The following is a 27088-nucleotide window of genomic DNA, read 5'->3' as shown; positions in this document are numbered from 1 at the left end:
TTCTCATTCATTTACATGGTGTCTTTGGCAGCTTTCAGGTGATAATAGCAGTCTAGTAGTTGCAGCAGAGACCACATGGCCCACAGGCCCTAAAATATTTACTACCTGTCCCTTTCCAGGAAAAGTTTGCCAACTCTTGCTCTAAAACTGCTATGCTTTATCTGTAGCAGAAAAGACAAGAAGGAAGTAAAATAATTGAAAATAATTTTTTAACGTGCCATGATTCATGAAATGGAGCCCTGTGAAAGAGAATCACTGGAGTGGTGGGGTGTGGTTAGAGGCATCCTCTTTAAAATGTGAGCCCCCGGAGAGGGGGCCTCCAAGCTGAGATCTGAAACCTGGGACAGAGCTTCTTGCTGTGGAATTTGTAGGTTATTTAGCTCCCCCAATATCGACTGGCTCTGCTTTGACCTGAACAAAGGATGACAAAGAAACCAGTCTCCTTTCTAGAGTGAAAAGATTTCCTCCCCCTTTAAATGGGAGCCTGGGAGGATTCAGTGAGGGGAATGACAGATGAAAATGTTCAGCACAGTGCCTGACAACCAGTTGGCACTCAGCAAACAATCCCTTCTTCCCTCTGACTCCCGTCCTTGACACCTGCTGGACCAAAATTGGCCTGCTGCCTGAACTTGCAAAGGTTTATACATCCTGAACACAATGCTTTATGCTTAAAATGGGCATTGACATTTAATATAGTAAAGTGAGGGTTGGAAGTATGTGTCCTAACTCAGAATAAATTGTTTGGTCCAGCGGATGAGTCCCAGGGGAAAAAAATGTCCTAGCTCAGTCATTCCATTTGTGGTTGGGGCACGAATTCCCTTTCTTGATCCAAATGACAGAGATTGAGGGCAGAGGGGGGTTGGGCAGTAGGGCAAGTGAGTGCAGGATGCTTGCCTTGGCAGTCTTCTGCATGGCTCCCTCCAAGACTGTCAGACTCCATTTTATATGGTACCTTCATCCATCCACTACCAGCATTAAAGGCCTCATCTTTAACCAGGCTCTGAGCCATTAGCTTGACAATGAAAAACTGCTGAGTTTTCCTGCCAAGTATATATCCATATTTTTTATAGATATAAATCACCTTCAAAGCCACTTCTCCTTTAACAGTTAAGGTGACTATATCCGCCCACCCCTTTTGTTCTTTAGAAAAGCACAGACTTTGTGGTTAGACCCAGCTTTATGTCCTTGTTCTGTTCGACTAGCTGTGTGACCTTGGGGAAAACTTTTAACCTCTCTGAGCGTCAGTCTTATCATTTGTAATAATAATACCTTTCAATGTCATCCATTTATACAATATTTGAGTTTCTATTGTGCAGCAGGCATTGTGCTGGGCTGTGTGGATTTCACAGCAAAGAAGACAGACGAGCTCAATCCTTGTGGCTCTTACAGTCTAGTAGAAGGAGTTATTATAATCAAGTAAATAAATACTCAAGATTGTTACAGATGTGATAAATGGTATGAAGGAGACCGGGTGATGTAATAGAGTGAGCTACTTAAGTGATATTTAGGCAAGACCTGCAGAATGAGAATGAGCAAACCATGGGAAGAGCTGTTAATGGCATCAGGCAGAGGGAAAGTGGAACAGAAAGGTCTTGAGATGGGGAAAATATTGTGTTTTAGGAAGGAAGAGAGTAGTCAGCACCCAAGAGGGACAGTGGTACAAGATGAGGTCAGAGAGGTAGGTAGAGATCAGCTTACATGGGCCTTATGGGTCGTGACAAGGAATTTTAGATTTTATTCTAATCAGACTGAGAAGCCAGTGAAAATGGTTAAGACTTGAACAGGACTCGTGTGTTTAAAAGATCAGTCTGGTTACTACTGCATGGTGATGGGATCATAGGAAGAAAGGGTGAAAGTAGGGAGGCCAGGGTTGTTGTAAGGATTACGTACAATTACAAATGTAAAATAATGCGCACACCCCCTGACACACCTAAGTTCTCTATGAATGTTAGTTAGCTGTTTTTCTGGAAGATCTAAGCCTCTCTTATCTGGTACTGTAGACATTAGCTTCATGTGGCTGTTGAGCATTTGAAATGTGACTAGTGCAACCATATTAATGGTTTTATTTCATATTAATTAAATTTAAATTAAAAAACTAGTATTTGACTCAGTCATTTGGCAAGTATTTTTGAAAATTTTGGATATATGAATCTATTTTTTTAACTGTAAATTTTATGAAATCTGAGTACAGATTCAAATTTTTTTTTAAATTTATTTATTTATTTATTTTGGCTGCGTTGGCTCTCCGTTGCTGTGTGCGGGCTTTTCTCTAGTTGCGGTGAGCGGGGGCTACTCTTTGTTGCAGTGTGCGGGCTTCTCATTGCCGTGGCTTCTCCAGTTGTGGAGCACAGGCTCTAGGCATGCAGGCTTCAGTAGTTGTGGCACGTGGGCTCAGTAGTTGTGGCTCGCAGGCTTACTTGCTATGCAGCACGTGGGATCTTCCCGGACCAGGGCTTGAACCCGTGTCCCCTGCATTAGCAGGCAGATTCTTAACCACTGCACCACCGAGGAAGCACCCTGCTAGAACTTTAAAAATTGCATACATTACCGAATCCAAGCTTGTACTGCTCACCACACGACAGACCAATAAATTGAGAGACGAGGGGCAAGGAATAGCGACTTTATTCAGAAAGCCAGCAGACCGAAAAGATGGTGGCCTAGTGTCCCAAAGAACCATCTTACCTGAGTTAGAATTCAGGCTTCTTTCATACTAAAAGGGGAGGGGTGTGGCTAGTTGTTGCAAACTTCTTATGCCAGAAATCCTTTATTCTTGCAGCTGTCCACATAGATGTGGTCACAATGTTCCTATAAACCTCCAACAAGCCAAATGTTATTCTCTGTTCTGCAACTTTTTAATGGGAAAGTGTTATACCTTTAAAGGTCAGAGCCTTGAGAACGAGCTGTTTGGTCTATTGCAGGCTATAGGCAACATTCTTTTACAAAGGTACAGAGCCAGCATGACTAAGCACAGGCGACAGAGCACAAGGGTTAGAGCTAAAGGAATAGATCTAACATGGGGTCAGGTTTGTTCTTCTCTGTTACACATACATGTCTCACATCTATTACTATTGGACATGCTGATCACAGGGAAACAAAAATCTAGAAATTTAAATGCACAGGATGTTAACTCTTGATTATGTCTCCTATCAAGAAATCTCAATTTGAAAATTAGAACTGGAAAAAAAAAAGCCATAGCATCCCTTGGAAACACTATAAGAATACAGAATCTACCTGTTAATTATATATTTTTATATACATCCCTGACTATTCCTGGATATTGGACCCTGCTTTAGCAAATTCAAGCACCCCAACTCTGGGAGAAGGAGCCCAGGACTTAGAGGATACCAGAGTGTAAAGCTTTGTCCCCAAAGCTGGGCTCAGTAGCCTTGTGGTATTAATATATTCACATTGAGCACAAAAAGGACTGAATCAGTGTAGCATAGACTTAAATCTCTAGCTCCAGGGAGCACAGATGCACAGAGCCTCCTAAAGTTTTAGTACAGTGTGTACATAATAAGTCACTGGGAGAGGCAGGAGTGATTTCCATCTCTGCCTGCAGATTCTCCACAAAGCAATTAAAATAAATTGCTTTAATTTAAAATACAGTTAAAGTTTGAGCTGGGGTCTGTACAACGTGTTTTAGGTTCGTTATCCCATTTAAGCTTCATGAAACTTTCCGAGGTAGGTGTTAAGGTTTAGTGACTTGTCCAAAATTATATCACACAGCTGCTAAGAGGCAGAGCAGGGATTCAAACCCAGGCAGTCTGACACTAGAACTTACACTCTTAACCACCATACTGGGCAACAATCCCGTTGCCATGCCAGTGACCCAGAGGAGCACCCTTGAGTATAAGACTCCTTCTCTAATATCTTCCATCACTTCTACCCATTGCTGAGACTTGCTTACCCCCTTCCTAGTCCCTGCTCTGCTCCCAGCCCAGAGCTAGCTGGCCCAGACCAAGTGGGCAACTCCTTATGATTGAGAGATGGGCATGTGCCACTAAGAAACCACCCAGCTGCTCCCCCCCAGGGAGAAAAGCAAAGAGTAAATGATTATTTTACTACTCTCCAGATTTATTGCTGTACCCACCACAGGGTCTAGTATGCTGCCTAGCATTCATTCATTCATTATTTATTCATCCATGTTCAGCTTCCATTCTTTCAACAAACTTAGGTGCTCAGTCCCTTGTCTGGGGGGGTGTGAATGAAAACTTCACACATATTATCACTATTAATAATATTATTGGTTATCATTAGTAACACAAGTAATAATTAAATTACTATTAGTAATTGGTCATAATAGTGGTAATACTATAATACCTTCGTTAATAATAATGATTACAATAACAGCAAATATTTATTGGGCACTTGCCACGCTAAGTGCTATTAATATTAAAGTATTTTTTTCTATCTTAAGCCCTTTACTTTCTGTGTTTAATTCTTACAACAGTGGTATAAGGAAGTTCCAGAAGTCTCAAAATCTTCTTATGCAACCCATCAGAGCACTGAGTTACTCAGTGTTTTGGCCATAAATTCCTGAAAGAGGTTCATTCACCCATGTGATAACAGGATGTTCACTGACCCCTTACAACTGTAAACAAGACAGACATGGTCTTTGCGCTGGGAAAATAACAGAACTGCCCTCTAGATGAAAAACATTTCTTTTCCTTTTACAGAGGGGTTGTAAGCACAAAGAGACAAAATCTCCATGGTTCCCAGAATTGACTGGTGGGCTTGCATGTCTAAAAATGTTTCTTGCTTTGTGCTCTCTACCTCAGCAACATCCGACTGCTTATCATTCCCCAGAATGCTCCTAATATTTTCAAGATGTCCTTCAGCCTCTCCAGTTTTTGTCCTCTTAATGAATTATTCCTCTTTCAACAGACTAACTCAAATATCTTATTAGTGAAGATCTACCAAATTGGTCCAACTGGATGTTTGTTCTTCTTGATGTTAAAAGAAAAGAATGGATTGCTTCTTCCTTTACGCTCAGTAGTGCCTTTATCCCCCCCTTCCCCTCCCCCACTAGCCTGTGCATTCCTTGGGATGGGGGAGGGCAGGGACTGTTTCTTATTAGGTTTCTGGTACACAGCTATTGTCACAAGCCCTGTCACATATTATTATTGTCTCTCACATTAATTAAATATTATGTGCCAAGTCCTGTGGGTCCTTGTCTTCTAGATTATATCATTTCTTTCTGCCAAAAAACTAAAGAGGGAGGAACCATTGTTACCCATCCCAATTTTTACGTATGAGGTAAATTTATATATTAAGCTTAGAAGCATTAAGTAATTTGTCCCAGTGTCACACAGCTAGTCAAGTGGCAGAGCCAGAATTAGAAATCAAATAATCAAATAATCCATCTAAAGCATTTTTCACAGCATGTAGCACCTAGTAAGCACATAATCAATCAAGGTTAGCTACTAGAATTATTGTCCAAAGTTGGACAGCTAGTAAAGAAGGTGACATTGTAATGCATTTATTTAACTTATATACTTATTTAGTTTGCTCTGAAATTTATAGCCTTTCTATCACACCAGAATTTATTAACAGGATTTCTTGAAGATCATAAGACCAAACCACTTACCTTTTTATAGTTCTTGCTGTATTTAGAAAATTAAGAAATATTAAAAGGTTTCCAAAATTCTGATATATTTTTAATGTTTACTTTCAGTATATTAAAGCTTTTCATTTACACAAAAATATAACTGTATGCATAACCTCATTTAGACATAAATTGAAGAAATAAATTTGATATCCTTCTGGAAAAAGTCCCTCCCAGCTATCTCTGCAATAGATTCTGTGAATTATAGAAAACTAACTAATACCCTGCTGTTCTTGCTGGTAACATGTCTGGCTACCTTAAGGGATATCTCAATTCTGTATTCCTAGTGGGCAATGCTTGGGGTCTAATAAACATTTAGTAAACATTTCTTGAATGAATGTATAGGCCAACAGTTCACTTCTGGTTCCAGGACCACTTAACACTCTCGAATATTATTGAGGACCACAAAAAGCTTTTGTTTATGTGAGTTATACCTATCAATATTTACTAGTAGAAATGAAAACATTCTTATGTTAATTTGTCCATTAAGATAACAATACACCCATTATATGCAACATAAATAACCTTTTTATAGATACTGTGTTTTCCAAAACAAAAAAATATATATAGTGAGAAGAGTGGCATTGTTTTACAGTTTTGCTAACCTCTGCCTTAATAGAAGACATCTGGAGTCTCATCACTCCTTCTGCGTTCAGTTCATTGCACTATCACAGGACACATAACCTTTAGAAAAATCCATTGTACGTTCATGAAAGAAGGAGTATGGAAAAAGGAGATAACAACTTAGTATTATTGTCAACACTGTTTTTATCTAGCGGTAGACCCCTTGAAAGACACACTTTGAGAAACATAAGAGGGAAAACTTTATTTCTGGACAAGGTTCATGCTTCAGGTTCATGCTACTATACACAGCATAGCTGACATGAAAGAGGTCGTAACGGAGGTGTAAAAGGAACATCATAGAAACAGCCTTTCGCTTTTCCTTTTTTTCCTGCAGTGCGTAGTAGCGCGGACTCTTGCCGTAACCCAAGACGGTAACCGTCGCTCATATTTAAGCCCGGACAATGACGTCACACAGCGACAGCAACGCCCTGTCACCCTGAGGTTTTACTACATTTCCCAGGATGCTTTGCCAACAGCGACGCTATTGGTCAGCGCCGACGGAAGAGCATCTGACTGAGCGGAAGTAGAGGATCTCAGAGGCGAAGAAGGTGAGGACGAGAGGAGCTGTGAAGCGGTGAGTAGCCCCACAGGTCTCTTTTCTTAGCGGTGAGGGACACAGCTACGGGACGAACCTTTGAGAAGGAAGGGTGGGGTGGCCCTATGGGGGCCTGAGGCCCCCACAACTCTGAGGCCTCAAACCCCTGTGTTTTTCCACTAGACCTGGGAGCGGGGAGAAACAAAACGTTGCTGTGGAGGCAAAGTCTCCGTAATAAAATCGTGCTGTTTTAAGTTTTCTTGGGACGAGCTGGAGCGAATTCGGGTTCTTGTCGCAACACAAGGGTCGTTGGCGTGATTTTACTGCGACCGGAGGGGCGGCGGTGCTGACGATCTGACTCAGCTTCTACAGCACTCGTTCTCAATTGGCTGCACGTGAGAATCACCTCGGATGCCTTTTTAAAGATACAGGTGCCCTGGCTCCACGCCAGAGCAACAAATCAGAATCTGGAATATAAGATCTGGGCAGCAGAACTTGCTAAAGCGTCCCAGGTGTTAACGTTGTGCAGCCAGGGTTGAGAGCCACGCTTTTCGTGGCTGATTCTGACCCCCTCGGGAATGCTGATTAGGGCCACCTGAGCCAGGGCCTCCCACTATAACCTGCGTTGGCTCTACCACACGCATGTGGGGGAAGTTGATGATGATTCTTTTGGCACGGATTGTATTTTTAGCTCCAACAGAAACTTATTTTTGAGCTTCGTGTGGTGCTGGAAAGACAGGCCGTGGTTCCTTATTTATGATCTGGCTATTCGTTCTGAATAAAAATTATTAGAGACGCTTCATTTTTCTTGCCATTGTTTTCGCTTCTGCCTATTTTTTGCTACCCCGACAAACTGAGAGCAGTGGAAAGTGGAAGAACCACATTAAAATCGGTGTCTCGTTGCTTATAAGAAGTTCTGAAAAGGGAATCAGTTAAAATTACATTTGGCATTATTTATGGGCGTATGATGCCCTTTATATATGAATATATAAATGCATTAGTTCCAGTGAAAGGAAGTTAGGGTGTGATTTGGGCTTTGATGCAGAAGTTTGTTTAGGTGTGATAGGTAGGATTTGATAGATAGATACCATTACCTAACATGTTTTCTCTTTCCCAGAGTTTCAGCTTCACCTCCCTCACTGATTCAGCATGGGGGAGAAGTCAGAAAACTGTAGGGTTCCAGAGGATCTGTTCAATGGTTTGAAAGTAACAGAGCTCCAGGAAGCAGAGCGTGTTGACCCTCCAGTGTCTAATGCCAAAGATCACCATTCCCAGAGCAAGCTGCTTAGCGATGTTGAGGCCCATCCCCAGGAGGACCAAGAAGAAGAGGAGTGCTTTCATGATGCAAGTGCCTCATTTGAGAAGGAAGAGCCAGGAGTGGGCAAGGTTGAGAACAAACCTGATAATGATGTGAATTCTTCTGAACTAGATGAAGAATACCTAATGGAACTGGAAAAAAACATGCCAGATGAAGAGAAAAAGGTAAGTGTTTTGTTTATTGTGCATGATCTGTCATGTAAACTGCTTTTTAAAGTGAATAAATATGACTGATGCTCTATCATAGACTGCTTCATTTGTGGTAAAGAGTGACTTGCCCATCTGTATGTTTGTTGTTTTAGTAGTGATGGATCTGAGATAAATCAGTGGCATGGTGGGGCAGCATTGAGTGTGTCTGCATAGCAAAGAAATTTCCTTTTTTTCCTGTGAACTTTGAGTTCTTACGTTCATCTTGTGTAATTGTTTCTAACATATATATATATATATATATATACACCTTTTAGCTTTTTTTAATGATCTATGGTTGGCTGCTGAAATTCCTGTAATGGCTATTTTTTTGGTCAGACTTTATAGAATTATGGTATGCTGCTTGTTTATGCTAATCCATTGTTAGCAAAAAGACTGCCTGGATTTCCTGGTGGTAATGATTTGGCTACAGAGAGCAGTGACTGGGACCTGTGTCATTTACAGTTTGTTCTTGAGGAACAGAATTGTGTGTGATGGTAGCTGTCATTTGTTAAACACCAGAAATGTGCCAGCCACTGAGCTTAAAATGTTACTTGTGTTTTAATCTTCACAACATGCCTATGACATATACTGTTAACAACCTATAAGAGAACAGCTTAGAGTAGTACAGTAACTTGCCTGAAATCACATACCTAATAAATAGCAGAACTGATTCTCAAACCCAGATCTCCTTGATTCCAAAGCCAAAATATGTAGAACTTAATAACAAAAACAGCTGTCTTCCTACAAAGCAGATGTCCTAATAAAATGCATACTTTCCTGCTACTTTGCCCTGGGCTTAGTAACTGAGCAAGCCTTCACTTTGGGAAGGAGAGGCTTAGTGTCCTCCATATATCCTTCCTTCTGATCCCGTAAGCAAGGTCGCATGAAGAGTTACTGTAATATCTGAGTTTGCAAAGAACGTGAATGAGATTTGTGGCTTATGCCTCTGAAGAGCTCACTCAGTGAACAGGTTATGATGGATTGGTGCTGGACTGAGATAGTAAATGTGCAGTGTAAGAATGGGAGTGGGGAGGTAGTGGAAGGTGAGGAAAACCATCTTGTCTGTGTCCTTCCTTAGGCACTCTTCATGATCAAATCTGTTGGTTTTAACATGCATATGTTAGCTTTTGTGTTAGTGTGTGCTACCAGAAGAGAAGGATAAAGGGCAGAAATGAGCCCAGTTCATGAACGACCTCACCAGAAATGGCTCGGAAAATTAAATCAAGTACCGTACAGTAACATCAGGGCAATGATTTTCCAGAAAGTGAGTGTTTGGTTCAGCTTTCACATCACTGGTGCAGGCTTTTTAGAAACATTGACAAAACTTCTATGTTAAGATGTTAGCAATGCTTTTCTAATACTTTAATATATTTTGCCCTGATATAGAGGATTGCCATCGGTTTGACAGTTGAGTGGTTTGCCTCAAAATGTTACATACTCTGCTCTCCATTCCCATTATAAAAATTAAGGTATAATTTACATGTTGTGAAATTGTTTAAGCTCTGATGTGTACAGCTCAGTGAGTTTTTTGTTTGTTTTTTTTTTTTTTTGCGGGGTGGCGCTGCGTTGGGTCTTTTGTGACTGCGTGCAGGCTTTCTCTAGTTGCAGTGAGTGGGAGCTACTCTTCGTTGCGGTGCGCAGGCTTCTCTTGTTGCGGAGCACGGGTTCTAGGCGCGCAGGCTCAGTAGTTGTGGCACATGGACTTAGTTGCTCCGTGGCATGTGGGATCTTCCCAGACCAGGGCTCGAACTCATGTCCTCTGCATTGGCAGGCGGATTCTTAACCACTATGCCACCAGGGAAGTCCCGCTCAGTGAGTTTTGACAACTGTGTACACCTGGGTAACTCACCCCAATTGTAGTATTAGCTATTTTTATGCTGCTTTAATAAATATCTTTGTGAAATTAATATTAGGAAACCAGCGAAACAGATGAAGAAATGTCTCTTTGCTGCACATAAGGTTTGGTTTTATGGGTCATTGGGAAAAGGATATGTTTAAGCTTGATTCTTTTAAAGTAGACAAAGTTCAGATAATTCAACAACAAAAATAAACACAAATGGCCACAAAATGTGCAGACTTTCAGCCTCACTAATAATTTTTAAATGCAAATTAAAACATGTCTCATCTCTCAGATCAGAACATTGATCTGATGTTGACAAGAAGAGGAGGTAGGAATTCATGTACTGATATTGGGAGTTTGGATTGCTACATCATTTCTATGGGGTACAGAGATCAAATTTTTATATGAACATTTCTCTAGATCAGGGCTACCAGTGGAACCTTTTGCAATGATGGGAGTGTTCTGTATCTACACTGTCCAGTAATGGTAGCCACCGGCCATTGGCTGCCACATTTTAAGTCATCTGGCTGTTGAGCAGTTGAAATGTAGCTAGTACAGCTGATAAAATGAATTTTTAAATTTTTTATTTCAGTTAATTTAAGTGGTCACACGTGCCTAGTGAGTACCTTATTAGACAGTACAGCTTTAAACCTGATTCTCTTCTAGTCACTTATTTTAAGGAAGTTATTAAAAATATGTATAGGTGTATATATAAAGATACATTGCAGGATCATTCATAATTTTAGAAATTTTAGAAAACTAGAACTAATGTTGAACAGAGGGTATTACTTTAAACATTTTTGGCATATTTATGTGGTAGTGTACAATGTAGTCATTAAAGAGATAAATATTAGTATTGGCATGGAGTAATGCCTGAATGTTAAATGTATTAATAAGCAGGTGTGATAATATGATTTATAATAAACATGTATTTGGTGTTTGTCCAGTTCCTGACACAGAGTTCCTAAAACCTTTGGGATTTCCTAGGTGGAAAGAGATAAAGGTTCATTTTGTTACTCATAACAAGCCTCTTTCAACCACACCTGAGTTAATGTTAATGCGATGACTTTTGGAAAGCCCCTAAGGATGAGGTCTAGTTGTCAGAGTTTGGAGCTCTCAGCCTCACCCCACTCCATCCCCATCTCTGGGGAAGGGAGAGGGGCTGAAGGTTGAGTTAATCACTAATGACCAGTAATCACTAATGACTAGTGATTAATCAATCATGCTTACTTAATGAAGCCTCCATAAAAAACCCAAAGGATTGGGTTCAGAGAGCTTCGTAGTTGGTGAACACATATAGGTGGTGAGAGGGTGCACATCCATAGGGCATGGAGGCTCAGTGCCCCTTCCCACATACCTTGCCTTATACATCTCTTCCATCTGACTGTTCCTGAGTTATGTCCTTTATAGTAAAGTGGTAACCTAATAAGTAAACTGCTTTCCTGAGTTCTGTGAGCCCCTCTAGCAAATTAATTGAACCTGAGGAGGTGGTCGTGGAAGCCGCCAACTTATAGCCCATGGGTCAAAAGCAGAGGTGACTGCAACAACATGGATGGACTTGGAGGGCATTATGCTAAGTGAAAGAAGTCAGACAAAGACAAATACTGTATGATATCACTTATATGTGGCATCTAAAAAGTAAAACAAACTAGTGAATATAACAAAAAAGAAACAGACTCACAGATACAGGAAACAAATTAGTGGTTACCATTGGGGAGGGGAAGGAGGGAGGAGCAAGATAGGAGTAGTGGATTAAGAGGTCCAAATTACTATATGCAAAATAAATAAGCTACGGGGATATGTTGTGCAACACAGGGAATATAGGCAAAATTTTATAATAATTATAAATGGGGTATAATCTTAAAAAATTGTGGATAACTATGTTGTACACCTTTTATGTAACATATAATATTGTACACCTTTTATGTAACATATAATATTGTACATCAACTACAGGAAAAAAAGAAAAAATATATAAACAGACCAAAAAAAGTAGAAATGACAGCCTGGACTTGCAGTTGGTATCTGAAGTGAGGATGGAGCCAGTCTTGTGGAACTCAGTGCTTAACCTGTGGAGTCTGACCCTATCTCTAGGCAGATAGTGTCAGAATTGAGTTAAAGTGTAGGACATTGGCTGGAGTCCACTGCAGAGCTGGAGTTGCTTGGTGTGGGAGAAACTCCTACACATTTGGTCACAGAAGTGTTCAGAGTGAGTGTTGAGAGTAGAGGAGACACCCAGGTGTTTTCTCTTTATAGAGGGTTATGGAACAGTCAGTGATGATTCCTTTTACGTTAAAAACCTGTGTGAAAATATGTTTATACATGAAAGTTTGGCAGGATATACACCAAATTATAAAAAGTGAGTAGCTCTAAAGGGTGTGATTATTGGGAAGTTTTCATTTATATTTAATATAATTTTGTAATGTTTGCTTTTTTTATGGTAAGCATGTATTACATTTATGATCAACAACAATAAAAGTTATTCCAATTTGAGAATATAAATAAAAACTTGATTCTTTACAACCAGGGTGGACTTTCTACTAAAGAAAAAAGCACATAAAGCTGACCTTTGAGGATTTGGGAAAGATATGCTATCATAGGATATATGTATTACTAAATGTATCAAGTATTAATAGCTAAAGTCTGGGGCTTCCCTGGTGGCGCAGTGGTTGAGAGTCCACCTGCCGATGCAGGGGACACGGGTTCGTGCCCTGGTCCGGGAAGATCCCACATGCCGCGGAGCTGCTGGGCCCGTGAGCCGTGGCCGCTGAGCCTGCGCGTCCGGAGCCTGTGCTCCGCAACGGGAGAGGCCACAGCAGTGAGAGGCCCGCGTACCGCAAAAAAGAAAGAGAAAAAAAAAAAGCTAAAGTCTGTTATTCAAGCTGACTTGACTTGCCCTGTGGCTGAGAAGATGATCCAGGCTCAAGAGGGTGCCAGTTCTCAGCAGATCAAGAGTAACAGAGGAGGAAGGCAGTTAAGATTCATTTAAAACTGGCAAAATCTCTTAAGGAAAGCACTATGTGTGTGTTTGTTTCAGCAGCAATCTTAACTGTTTGTGAAACCTTAAATGTAGCTATGACTACCTAGAGGAATAGGATTTTAGCTTACATTTGAGATGTACTAGATCTGCAAAGCAAATAAGTGATTCTTTTTTTTAAATTTATTTATTTATTTTTGGCTGTGTTGGGTCTTCGTTTCTGTGCGAGAGCTTTCTCTAGTTGCAGCAAGCAGGGGCTACTCTTCATCACGGTGCGCAGGCCTCTCACTGTCGCAGCCTCTCTTGTTGAGGAGCACAGGCTCCAGATGCGCAGGCTCAGTAGTTGTGGCTCACGGGCCTAGTTGCTCCGTGGCATAGTCGGATCTTCCCAAACAGGGCTCGAACCCATGTCCCCTGCATTGGCAGGCAGATTCTCAACCACTGCGCCACCAGGGAAGCCCCAAATAAGTGATTCTTAAAGGCTTGGCTGAGGAAGACATATCTGGTAGCAGATGAGAATTATTGCTATAATAATATTCTGATACAAAGATGCTTATAGTTTGGGGACCTATGGAATATACTGCATTGTGGTGATATTGATGTAAGAGAATCATCTTTTGTGGGCTGCTTGTCAAAATGGGGTTCTTATGCCTCACGTATAAATTCTCTCATTCTTGTGCACACACTAAAGTTTGAGGACCACTGTCATGGGGCCTTGCACATAGTCTTCCTTCATTAAATAGCTGAATAATGTTTTCTCTCTCCCATGAGGGCCAGTAATTGGTCTTACAAATTACAGAGATTTTATCATTCATTTATTCAAGAAATGTTTGCATTTCTTCCACATGCCAGGCATTGTTTGAGGCACTTAGGAATACAGTGGTGAATAAGACACACATCTCTCATATGTATATTCTAGTTGGTATGGGTGGGGTGGGGGGAATGATAAGATGAAGTGAAGTAGGCATGGGAGTTGGAACCATGGGCAGGACTACTTAAAATTGGTTGGTCAGGAAAGGCCTCTCTGGGGAGGTGCCATTTCGGGAAAGACTTGGACGGGAAAAGGAGTCAAATGTGTATCTGAGAGGAAAATATTCCATAGAAGGGGAGCAGTTAGTATAAAGACCCTACAGGTGTGGCTGTATTCTTGGCATGCAAGGAGTGGAAGGGCCATTAGTGGGAGCATAGTGATTAAGGAAGAGAATCGGGGGATGAAATAAGAGAGGGTCTGATGATGGAACACTTTGTGAGCCATGGTAAGGGATTTGAATTTTTTTCCAAGTGCAGTAGGAAACAGATGGGTAGTTAAGCCAGCGGAAAGATGAAAGTTATTTCCATCTTATTAAGAGTATTCTGGTGGTTGTGCAGAGAACGCAGGGGGTGGGGGCAGAGTGGAGCACGGGGACCAGCTAGGGCCTAACATGGCGAGCTGGGCGAAGATGATGGTAGCTTGAACTGTGGATCGAGTGAAGGTAAGTGAATGATTTCAGGCTGCATTTTGGAAGTGGAGTTGACGAGACATACTGGATTCAGTTGGGAGGGCTGGAGTGAGAAATAAGCTTGATTCCTTGGCTTTGGCTACTGGGTAGCTGGTGATGCCCTTTACAAATATGGAGATGATGGAGGGACTTGGAGTTCGTCAGGGCTCTGGTGATTTAATTCTTGCTTGCAAATGAAAAAGCTTTTTTATTTGTAAGCCCAAATGCAGATTTCGTCCTTTTAATGGATTTGCTCCCTGGTGCCAGTTGTCGGCACATAGTGTTCATTTACAAATGCGTAGATCCAGTTAAGTAATAGATACAAAAGTCTGTTGCTTGGTGAGCGTGGGCTCACAACATATGGTTTCTGGGATTTTAAAACGTTTTCCTTAGGTTCTGAAACTGTAAAGGATTGTTTTTTCCTTTAAGGCTGTGTAGTCTTTAAACAGGAGCCATTATTGAAGTATTGGTTTAGTGCCAAAGTTCTATATCAGTCTTTCCCCCGTCGCTCTCATTTTTCTTAAATCCCACATAATCCTTTTGATTTCCATGTTTCTCCTGCCTCATTGCAATATTTTCATAATCTTATCAGTGTTGTAACAATGGACATGTTTGCAGGGAACAATTCTCTTGGTTGCTTCCAGAAAGTTTTCAGTAACTTTTCTATAGTGGCCTGCATATTCTGTTAACCTTATGAGAAAACCCTTTCTGATTTGTTTCCCTTAATGGGCATCCTTTTGAACTAAGGTTGCCATATTTACCAATTTCTTAGAGTTTACCAGCATTGAGTTTAATGAATGCTATTGGCAAGTGATTAAATAAAATCCTAGAATTTAAGAACTGGAAGGGACCTTAGATTTTTTTTTAATTTAATTTTTTTATACAGCAGGTTCTTATTAGTTATCTACTTTATACATATTAGTGTATATATGTCAATCCCAATCTCCCAATTCATCCCACCACCCCCACCACCCCCACCCCCACCCCCACCCCCACCCCCACCCCCACCACCACCACCACCACCACCACCACCACCCACCCCCAGCTTTCCCTCCTTGGTGTCCATATGTTTGTTCTCTACATCTGTGTCTCATTTCTACCTTGCAAACAGGTTCATCTGTACCATTTTTCTAGATTCCACATATATGCGTTAATATACAATATTTGTTTTTCTCTTTCTGACTTCACTCTGTATGACAGTCTCTAAGGAAGGGACCTTAGATTTCTGATTCTGAGTTTAAACCAGGGGAAGTAAGGGTTGTTTTACCCTAAAACATTTGGAAGTTATCTGCTGATGGAGAAGTTAAAGTGGCATTCAGTGTTTCCGGTGTTTATTAAGGAAGATCTCTCTGTGTAGATCAGTGGTTCTCAAACTTAATTGTGTCTAAGAATCACAGGAAACTTACTAAACATGCAAAGCCCTCAGAAGCGTTTGATACCACAGACTTGTGAGGTGGCATCTACTTTGTTAATAAGCATCCTCAGGTTTTTTTGGTTTTTTTAATTGAAGTATAGTTGATTTACATATTGTGTTAGTTTCAGGTATACAGCAGAATGATTCAGTTATATTTTTTCTTGATTATATTCCATTATAGGTTATTACAAGATATTGAATATAATTCCCTGTGCTATACGGTAAATCCTTGTTGCTTATCTCCCAGGTCATTTTGGTTCAGGTAGAACTGTGGCCACACTTTGGGAGACAGAGGGCTAGATGGACACAGATGACTAAGCTTCCAAAACAAGAAGTATTGATTAACCTGTATAGTGACTCCATCCAGCATCAGAAGAGCTTAATAATAGGATATTTTCTTTTACCCAGATCTGTGCTCAAGGTCTAAAAAACTTAAAGAAAGAGTTGTTGGGCAGAATTTAAGCAGTACCAAAATAAGAAAATTTATTTCTGTTAAATTGAGTTTTGGGAGATGGGATTTTCTGAGTTAAGAAACAAGGAAGTATTTTCAATATCAGTCATCTTTCCTCAGAAGGGTAAGACTTAATGAGAGTCAGGTTCTAACTATAACCAAAATCTGGAGATTCTCCCTCCAAACTCCTAGTGGACTAGTAAAAATGACTTGTGGAAAGAGCAAGTGTGTCTATATCTGTAAGGCAAGTGATGTCAGATTTCAAAGAAAACAAAACTGAAGCTTTTGTTCCCTTTTTAATGATAAAGAATTCCCTTCAGAATAATTTGTAGGACTGGTGTCCCTAGGCCTTTCAGTTTGAGGTTTCCTTATCCCACCTAAATAGGACTGAAGCAGAAAGTTTTATTGCATAGGCTTCCACTTTCCAGCCTTTTAGCAAGTGTGTAGCTTTTTTTAATCATCCTTTTTACCCAGGTGTGATTGATCTCTGCTTACTGTGCTTGACTAAGTTTGTGCCAAGTTTTATTTTGTAGCAGTTACTTTACAAAGCTGCAGGGGGAAGCAGATAGCTGCTGATAGAGTTACAGTATGGAAGTTAACTTGCTGATGTGAACCTCTTGTTTTTCTCCGTTGTCTATTAAACACATGGTCACTGTAGAATTATTTAATTAACACATTATTGACCAGAGACATATTAATACGTTTTTGTAACCTGAATGTTATTGACCAGAGACGTATCAATATGTTTTTAGAGAATGATACAGTTAATTAATATCACCATGCTAAGTTGTTAGAGCTTAAATTGATCAAGGGTTCATTACACAACTTATGATTGCCGTTATCATTCACATTTTCCTCCGTTAGGTTTTTGTTCCAACCTTGTGTATATTATAAATGCAAGTTTATTACCATAATATTTTCTAAAATGACGCATCGTGAAGTTTTGAATGAAGAAGAATTTTTCAGTGAATTTTATGCAGATACTTTCTCTGATTGTCCGAGCGACATATATACTAGTGTCTCAGAAGATGATAGTTCTTCAGAGTATAGTTCTGATTCAGAGGATGTGAGTATTAGACCAATAAAAAGAGAAAAAACCTTAGTGATTGATTCTAACACGGAAAGTGAACATGAAACTTACGGTGCTGGAGAATGCTCCTTTGCTTCTACAGGAGAGTGGATTGAAGACAACATTTCACGAAAATTAGAAGACTTTACAGGTGTGTCAGGTGTAACTATTAAATATAACCACCCACAAAGTGTTAGTGAAATAACAATTTTTGGTGATGACTTTTTCGAGTTGGTCGCTTCTCAAACAAACTTGAATCACCAACAGAATGAAAAATCATATAAAAGTATGATGAGGCTTTAAAATGGACTGATGTGACCAATAGTGACATGAAGAAGTTTCTTGAATTAATAATTTTGATGGGACAAATAAGAAAGTCACACTGGAAAGAATATTGGTCGACTGATCCCTTAACATGAAATACCTATCTTTCCAAAGATTATGATGAGAAGAAGGTTCGAACAAATAATGACGTTTCTTCACTTTAACGATACCTCGGAAACTCCACTTCCTGCAGACAGAATTTCAAAAGTTAAACCTCTCTTGGATTATTTTCTACCAAAGTTCCAGTCAATCTATATACCCAAACAAGAGCTATCACTTGATGAGGCGATGAAAGTGGAGAGGATGATGCAGATTCAAAACCTGTAATCCCAGAAGACTTACAAAATAATGGAATTCTGGTCAGCATGGTTAGGGAAAGTGAAACTGGGTATATATGCAACCTTGGGATTTACAACAGTGTGTCCACATCTGAAATATTGTTGAAAAATAAAACCAGAGTTTTTGAGGCTATAAGAGAGAATCGTGGTCCACCAAACCAATTAAAGGAGATATCTAAAAACCTAGAGGGGAGAAATGACATTCTTACTGAAGGGAGAAGTGATTCTTCTATGGAAAGACAAGAGGTTAGTCTACATGGTGACAACTATTCATGACGCCTCCATGGCATCTACAGGAAAGGAAGACAGGAGGACTGGCTATCAGATAACTAAGCCCACTTGTATATCAGAGTATAATAAATAAAGGAGTTGATCAGCCTGATCCATATCTGGCAAACTTCAGTATCTTCCAGAAAACTTGAAAATGGTATAAGAAAGTGGGTTTCTCTTTGAGTAATTGTGGTTTATTCAATGCGTTTAAGATTTATTGTAGCTTTAATGCACAGAATGAAATGACTTACAAGCAATTTTTGTTAGCAGTAGCTAGGGAATGGGTAACTGACCATGCTGGTGAATGTAGTGGTGGTCCCGCACCTAGTCCTTCTTGTGGCATTTCTAAAAGAGCCCCCGCAAATATCCACCTTGTCGACTATCAGGTAAAATAAAAGAACATATTCTAGAGGAAATAATACCCACAGGACTGAAAAAAGAAAAATGCTTCCAGAAAGTGTAGAGTCTGCTCTTCCAGGGGAAAGTGCAGTGAAACCCGGTATATTTGTAATAGATGTTCTGTTCCCCTACACAGAGGTGCCTGCTATACTGCCTATCACGCGCTAACAAAATATTAGAATGCTTTAGTAAGACATGTACAAAGTTTCAAATAAAGTGCAAAAATTTGTTGATACTTACTCAAATGTGGCTGTTTCAGTGTTCACTTACACAACAAATTGCTGGCCACAGGCGTTACTTTCTGCAAAAATCCCCCGGTCAGTAACGTGTTAAGAGAAGATTTTTTTTAATGTAAAAAATTTTTTGCAAGTGCAAATTTTTATCATTTAATAATGAAATAATGATAGAAGGGATATACACTTTTAAGTTCCAAGTCAAGTGTGTTTATGTTGTGTTCACTGACCTAAAGTATAGGGAATATCCCTAGCCAGCCACTTCATTGAGTGGGTCTCTGGTGGAGAGTGGTTGTTTTATGATTGATAAGGGAATGGTTGAACACCTGACATTTTTGCCAGGTTACGCCAGTATTTAAAGTTATATCAGTTGGAGTTCTCTAGGATTTTGAGTCACAGAAGGCCATTCCAACAACTAAGCTTGAAAAGGAATTCACCTGTTTTTTTCTAGTACTTATATGGGTTCACTTTTTACATTTAGTTCTGCAATCCACTTAGCGTTTATTCTTGTGTATGGTGTGACATAGCAATCTAATTATATCTTTTTACAAATGACTACCAACTTCTCCCAGCGCTGTTTTTAAAAGTCCATCTTTGCCTCAGTGATCTAGTTAAATTTTAGTGTCAACTAAGACCAAGTTTGTATCCTTTCCGAAATGCTTACCTTCTTCCTGTTTGTCAGATAATCATTTAAAACCTAACTTAGTTTATAGTGGCATTATTTGTCAAAACAGAGAACCTCATTTAGACTCAGACTGGGACACCAGAGATCTGTGTGGTAATAAAATTTCAAAATAACTGGAGAATTGATTAGTATAGAAGTAAGAAGCATGCAGTTGAGATGGTTTTCTGTGATATATTTCAATACTTTCATCTTTAAGAAAGTACTGTTCCCCATGTCATGTGAATTTCTTTTCTTTAAAAATAAATTATTAGTTATTAGTTTGGCTCACAAAATATAGGGAAGACTAACACAAGGGCTATGCCTGTGACCCCTTGGGCTGTACTTCCCTTCCATAAACACCTTTTAGAACCCCAGACTCATGCTGCCAAAGCATTCTCTCACATCTTAACAGCTGCAGAGTATAGTATCCGACCACGTGGGAAGCTTAAACAGACTCCCTGTAAGCGATACGGGGGGTCCCTTCCAATTAGGTCTTCCAGCTCACTTTTGCCGGTATTAGGACAGCACTGGTTGTTCCAGCTGCCCATGTCCTAAAACTCTCATGAATGAACAGGTCACAGGCAAATTACGCCTGCACAGCCCTTATAACTTTTTAAAAGTTTTTAAAAAGGCCTTTCTTAAACAGGAGTGGCTAAGGCCTCTTCGCTATATCCAGTCTTCTAAGCCCCAGGCTGCCTGTGGCACCTGGATGGCAGCCCCTGGGGGTCCCCCACATCCTAGGGTGGCGATGGAGGAAGGGCAGGCCAGGCCAAGCATGAAGAATAAACAGTTTTATTGGGCTCAGACTAGGAATCCATGGGTCTTGAGGACCTCTGTGAATTTGTCAGTTTTCTTCTCTATGTTCTTTTCGGCCTGCTTCCGTAGCCTCGTGACCTGCTTCTTTTTCCGGTAATGGATCTTGGCCTTCTCCTTTCTCTTCTCCCCCAGGGCAGCTGTTACTGCCTGGTACTTCCAGCCAACCTCATGAGCCAGGCGCCCTAGGTAGGCAGACTTCCGCGTGGGCGTCAGGCGCACAACCTTGAGGGCAGCGGGAACCGCCAGACGCTTTTTCTTGTCATAGGCTGGCGGGAACCCTTCAAACATCTTGAGGCGGTCCAGAGTGGCCTGGTCTCGCTTGGTCTTGTGGGGCAGCATGCCTCGCACTGTCTGCCCGAAGATGCGGCTGGGGGCTCGGAAGTGGTAGGGGCCGCGGGAGGGGTTGCTGTTCATACGCTTGCGGAGGAAGGCCAGGTACTTCCACTTGTTTCTGTAGAAATTGCCAAAAGTGTTGATGCCCTCACGGCGCACAGCCACCACCTTTTGACCCAGAAGCACCTGCTCAGCCACGATGGTCGCCAGGTGGCCCAGGAGATGGCCTCGGCCATTGAGCAGCAGGACCTGCCCCTCCACCATCTTCAGCAGCCACCTGGGAAAACATGTGAATTTCTTTTACCCAATGACACAAGAAAATAATTTCCTGGAAAACATAATAAAATAAAAGATCCCGGGCATCCCTGTATTTGTAAAGGCAAAGAATAAGTTTTAAACACTTGCAGATTGAATTCATCCCTCTGCAAGGAATCCATTTTGCTAACTCAGTGAAAAATGGCCTTGGATTAACTATAGAAGAATAACCCAAGACCTGTGGTGCAAGTCCCTGATTCAGTGAGGTAGAGGTTTATTTTTAACATAAACCTCTACCTCAAAATGACTAAACATCAGATCTCTGGGACTTGATGACATGTTCTAGAGCAGTGTCATCTTCTTTTCAAGTGCCCTAATTCTTGGTAGCAAGGGAATTTAAAGTCACTTTTTCTTTAGGACAGTGAAACATATAAGCTCTGTGCTTATTACCTTTTTATAGCAGTTCCTGTGCCTTGCTCAGTTACTTCCTCCTGTGAACAATTCTTTATTTCCATACCTGTGGAAGAAAATATAGTCTTGTGGTTAAAAGCATAAAAGGTTAGACAGATCTGTCCTAGCTCCATCATTTAACTTGATGTAAAGTGGGATAATAATAGTACCTGTCGGGCTTCCCTGGTGGCGCAGTGGTTGGGAGTCCGCCTGCCGATGCAGGGGACACGGGTTCGTGCCCCGGTCCGGGAGGATCCCACATGCCGCGGAGCGGCTGGGCCCATGAGCCATGGCCGCTGAGCCTGCGCGTCCGGAGCCTGTGCTCCGCAACGGGAGAGGCCACAACAGTCAAGAGGCCCACGTACCGCAAAAAAAAAAAAAAAAAAAAAAAAAGCATAATGAATATTACAAATTTTTAGAATTATGCTAACCTCAGTCAATAATCCATAAATTATCCTTCAGGTTAATTTATGAAGAACAAATTGAGTGTTTGCCTGGGGATATGAGCTTGGGGTGAGAGAGAGGGTATTACAGATTTGGAAGGGGCACATGGGAAGTTTCTGAGATTCTGGCAGTTTGTCCTCTTTGTGTATTTTGTAACTGCCGTTAAGTGCATATACATTTATAGCTGTTATATTTTCTTGAGTTATTGACTCCTTTATCGTCATGAAATGTTCCTTTTTTGCTCTAGCAATATCTCTTTTTTTAAAAACTATTTTGTCTCATACTTCTATAGGCATTGCTATAGACTAAATGTTTTAATCCTCCCAAAATTTACATCTTAAAAACTAACTCCCAATGTGATGATATTAAGAGATGGAGCCTTTGGGAAATTATTAGGTCATGAGGGTAGAGCACTCATAAATGGGATTAGTGCCCTAATATAAGAGATCAAAGAGAGCTCCCTTGACCATTCTGGCATGTGAGGCTATGGTGAGAATACCCCTATGATCCAGGAAGCAGGCCTTCACCAGACAGTGAATCTGCCAGTCCCTTGATCTCAGACTTCCAGCCTCCAGAATGTTTGTTGGTTATAAGCCACCAGTCTTTGGTATTTTTGTTGATAGCAGCCCAAACTGACTAAGACAGCTACTCTTTCTTTTATGGTTAACTGTTTGCATGATATATTTTTTACATCCTTTTATTTTCACCCTATTTGTGTCTTTGAATCTAAAGTGTGTCTTATAGATAGCATATGGTTGGATCTTCTTGATTCCAGTCTGACAGTCTCTGCTGTTTGGTTAGAGTGTTTAGTCCATTCACATTGTGCTGTTGACATGGTTATACTTATATCAGCCATTTTGTCTTCTGCATGTCTCTTGTCTTTTTTTTTTTTTTTTTTTTTTGCAGTACGCGGGCCTCTCACTGTTGTGGCCTCTCCCGTTGTGGAGCACAGGCTCCGGACGCGCAGGCTCGGTGGCCATGGCTCACGGGCCCAGCCGCTCCGCAGCATGTGGGATCCTCCCGGACCGGGGCACGAACCCGCGTCCCCTGCATCGGCAGGCGGACTCTCAACCACTGCACCACCAGGGAAGCCCCTCTCTTGTCTTTTTTATTCCTGTTTCTTTCACTGCCTTCTTTTGTGTTAATTTTTTTAGTGTATCATTTTAATACTTCTGATTTTTTAACCATCTGTTTCTTAGCCAAAGTTTCCTAGTGGTTGCTCTATGGTTTACATTACGCATCTTATTACAGTCTACTTTAATGCTACGTAGTTCCAGTAAAAAATAGAAACTTTGCCTCAGTATAGCTCCATTTCCTCCCCCCTCCTTTGTGCTACCATCATCATATATCAATATATTTTGTAAACCCAACCATATAGTGTTGTAATTACTATCTTATAAATCTTTCTGCCTTTTAAAGAAATTAAAAGAAGAAAGAAAATAACGTATTTATAGAACCTTTGATGTATTTACCATTTCTAATGATCTTCATTTCTTCGTGAAAATTTACCATCTCCTTTCAGTCCAAAGGACTTCTTTAGTATGTCTTGTAAGGCAGATATGGTAGCAGCAAATTCTCTGTCTTTATCTGTGAATGTCTTTATTTTGCTTTTGTTTTGAGGTATGGTCTTGCTAAATATCTAATTGTTGATTGACAGTCTTTTTTCTTTTACCATTTTGAATGTGTCGTTATGCTGCCTCTGGCCTTCATTGTTTTTGGTAAGAAATCAGGTATTAATAGTTTTGCTGTTCCCCTATACCTGATAAGTTGTTTCTAATTTCATTGTGTTCAGATTTTCTCTTTGTCTTTGAATAATTTGACTCTGGTGTCTCTAGATACGGATCTACATACTTGGGGTTTGCTGAGCTTCTTGGATCTTTAGATAACATTTTTCACCACGGTTTTGAGATTTTCAGTCATTGTTTTTCAAATATCTGTTCTGTATCTCTTTTTATGGGACTCTTATCACATATATTAATGAAGGGTCTGTTCATTTTTTTCCATCTTTTTTTCTGCCTTTAGTTCTTCACACTGGATGTCTGTTGCTCTAACTTCAAGTTTACTGATTTCTCATGCCAATTCAAATCTGTTGAGCCCATCTGTGAATTTTTTATTTCAGTTATTGAACTTTTCGTCTTTGTTTTCTTGTTCTGTTTTTTAAAAATAATTTCTGTCCCTTTTTCATGATTCTCTTTTTTAATCGTTGTCATCATGCTCATTTAAGTCTTTAAACACACATTCCTTTTAGTTTTTCAACAAATTGTTTATAGCTGCTTTATTTTATAACATCAGCATCTTAATTTTTTAAAATTTTTATGGAGTTTAGTTGATTTACAATGTTGTGTTAGTTTCAGGTGTACAGCAAAGTGAATCAGTTATTTATATATATATATATATATATATATCCATTCTTTTTCAGATTCTTTTCCCATATAGGTCACCATAGAATATTGAGTAGAGTACCCTATGCTATACAGTCAGTCCTTATTAGTTACCTATTTTATATATAGTAGTGTGTATATGTTAACCCCAAACTCCTAATTTATCCCTTCCTACCCCCTTTTTCCCTTTGGTAATCATAAGTTTGATTTCTGTGTCTATGAATCTGTTTCTGTTTTGTAAATAAGTTCATTTGTATCATTCTTTATTAGATTTCACATATAAGTGATATCATATGATACTTGTCTTTCTCTGACTTCACTTAGTATGGCTATCTGTATGTCTTCTTTGGAGAAATGTCTATTTATATATTCCACCCATTTTTTGATTGGGTTGTTTGGGGTTTTTTTGATAGTGAGCTGCATAAGTTGTTTGTATATTTTGGAGATAAATCCCTTGTCGGTCACATTGATTGCAAATATTTTCTCCCATTCTGTGGGTTGTCTTTTCATTTTGTTTATGGTTTCCTTTGCTATGCAAAAGCTTTTAAGTTTCATTAGGTCCCATTTGTTGTATTTTTGTTTTTATTTTCATTCCTCTAGGAGGTGGATCAAAAAAGATCTTGCTGTGATTTGTGTCAAAGAGTGTTCTGCCTGTGTTTTCCTCTAAGAGTTTTATAGTGTCTGGCCTTACATTTAGGTCTTTAATCCATTTTGAGTTTATTTCTGTGTATGGTGTTAGGGAGTGTTCTAATTTCATTCTTTTACATGTAGCTGTCCAGTTTTCCCAGCACCACTTATTGAAGAGACTGTCTTTTCTCCATTGTATATCCTTGCCTCCTTTGTCATAGATTAGTTTACCATAGGTGCGTGGGTTTACCTCTGGGCTTTCTGTCTTGTTCCATTGATTTGTGTTTCTTTTTCTGTGCCAGTGCCATACTGTCTTGATTACTGTAGCTTTGTAGTATAGTCTGAAGTCAGGGAGTCTGATTCCTCCAGCTCGGTTTTTTTCCCTCAAGACTGCTTTGGCTATTCAGGGTCTTTTGTGTCTCCATACAAATTTTAAGATTTTTTGTTCTAGTTACATAAAAAATGCCATTGGTAATTTGATAGGGATTGCATTGAATCTGTAGATTGCTTTGCGTAGTATAGTCATTTTCACAATATTGATTCTTCCAATCCAAGAACATGGCATATCTCTCCATCTGTTGGTATCATCTTTAATTTCTTTCATCAGTGTTTTCTGCATACAGGTCTTTTGTCTCCCTAGGTAGGTTTACTCCTAAGTATTTTAATCTTTTTGTTGCAATGATAAATGGGAGTGTTTCCTTCATTTCTCTTTCAGATTTTTCATCATTAGTGTATAGGAAGCAAGAGATTTCTGTGCCTTAATTTTGTATTCTGCAACTTTACCAAATTCACTGATTAGCTCTAGTAGTTTTCTGGTGGCATCTTTAGGATTCTCTATGTATAGTATCATGTCATCTGCAAAGAGTGACAGTTTTACTTCTTCTTTTCCAATTTGTATTCTTTTATTTCTTTTTCTTCTCTGGTTGCTGTGGCTAGGACTTCCAAAACTATGTTGAATAATAGTGGTGAGAGTGGACTTCCTTGTCTTGTTCCTGATCTTAGAGGAAATGCTTTCAGTTTTTCACCATTGCGAATGATGTTTGCTGTGGGTTTGTCGTATATGGCCTTTATTATGTTGAGGTAGGTTCCCTCTATGCCCACTTTCTGGAGAGTTTTTATCGTAAATGGGTATTGAATTTTGTCAAAAGTCTTTTCTGCATCTATTGAGATGATCATATGGTTTTTATTCTTCAATTGATTAATATGGTGTATCACATTGATTGATTTGCGTATATTGAAGTATCCTTGGATCCCTGGGGTAAATCCCACATGATCATGGTGTATGATCCTTTTAATGTGTTGTTGGATTCTGTTTGCTAGTATTTTGTTGAGGATTTTTGCATCTATATTCATCAGTGATATTAGTCTGTAATTTTCTTTTTTTGTAGTATCTTTGTCTGGTTTTGGTATCAGGGTGATGGTGGCCTCATAGAATGAGTTTTGGAGTGTTCCTTCCTCTGCAGTTTTTTGGAAGAGTTTGAGAAGGATGGATGTTAGCTCTTCTCTAAATGTTTGATAGAATTCACCTGTGAAGCCATCTGGTCCTGGATTTTTGTTTGTTACAAGATTTTTAATCACAATTTCCGTTTCATTACTTATGATTGTTCTGTTCATATTTTCTATTTCTTCCTGGTTCAGTCTTGGAAGGTGATACCTTTCTACGAATTTGTCCATTTCTTCCAGGTTGTCCATTTTATTGGCATAGAGTGCTTGTAGTAGTCTCTTAGGATGCTTTGTATTTCTGCGGTGTCTGTTGTAACTTCTCCTTTTTCACCTGATTTTATTGATTTGAGTCCTCTCCCTCTTTTTCTTGATGAGTCTGGCTAATGGTTTATCAATTTTGTTTATCTTCTCAAAGAACCAGCTTTTAGTTTTATTGATCTTTGCTATTGTTTTCTTTGTATCTATTTCACTTATTTCTGCTCTGATGTTTATGATTTCTTTCCTTCTGCTAACTTTGGGTTTTGTTTATTCTTCTTTCTCTAGTTCCTTTAGGTGTAAGGTTAGGTTGTTTATTTGAGATTTTTCTTGTTTCTTGAGGTAGGCTTGTATAGC

At 39.8% G+C, this 27088-nt stretch overlaps 1 protein-coding gene and 1 pseudogene across 2 annotated transcripts in view; one reads left to right on the top strand and one right to left on the bottom strand.

Annotated features, from left to right (window-relative positions):
* Nucleotides 1-27088, top strand: part of TTC1 (tetratricopeptide repeat domain 1) — a 73258-nt gene that overhangs the window by 13411 nt on the left and 32759 nt on the right. The window contains exons 2-3 of one of the 2 annotated variants that reach the window (XM_067732971.1): nt 6564-6777; nt 7882-8246. In XM_067732971.1, the coding sequence (XP_067589072.1) occupies nt 7914-8246 (333 nt within the window). In that variant the 5' untranslated portion in view covers nt 6564-6777; nt 7882-7913. Of the gene's footprint in view, nt 1-6563; nt 6804-7881; nt 8247-27088 lie in introns of those variants that run through there. The other variant, XM_067732970.1, reaches the window with a different exon arrangement.
* On the bottom strand, nt 20331-21155 carry LOC137220898 (large ribosomal subunit protein uL13 pseudogene; annotated as a pseudogene).

Source organism: Pseudorca crassidens, chromosome 3 (genome assembly GCF_039906515.1).
Source record: "Pseudorca crassidens isolate mPseCra1 chromosome 3, mPseCra1.hap1, whole genome shotgun sequence".
NCBI classification, from domain to species: Eukaryota; Metazoa; Chordata; class Mammalia; order Artiodactyla; family Delphinidae; genus Pseudorca; species Pseudorca crassidens.
This window is presented reverse-complemented; position numbering and strand designations above follow the sequence as displayed.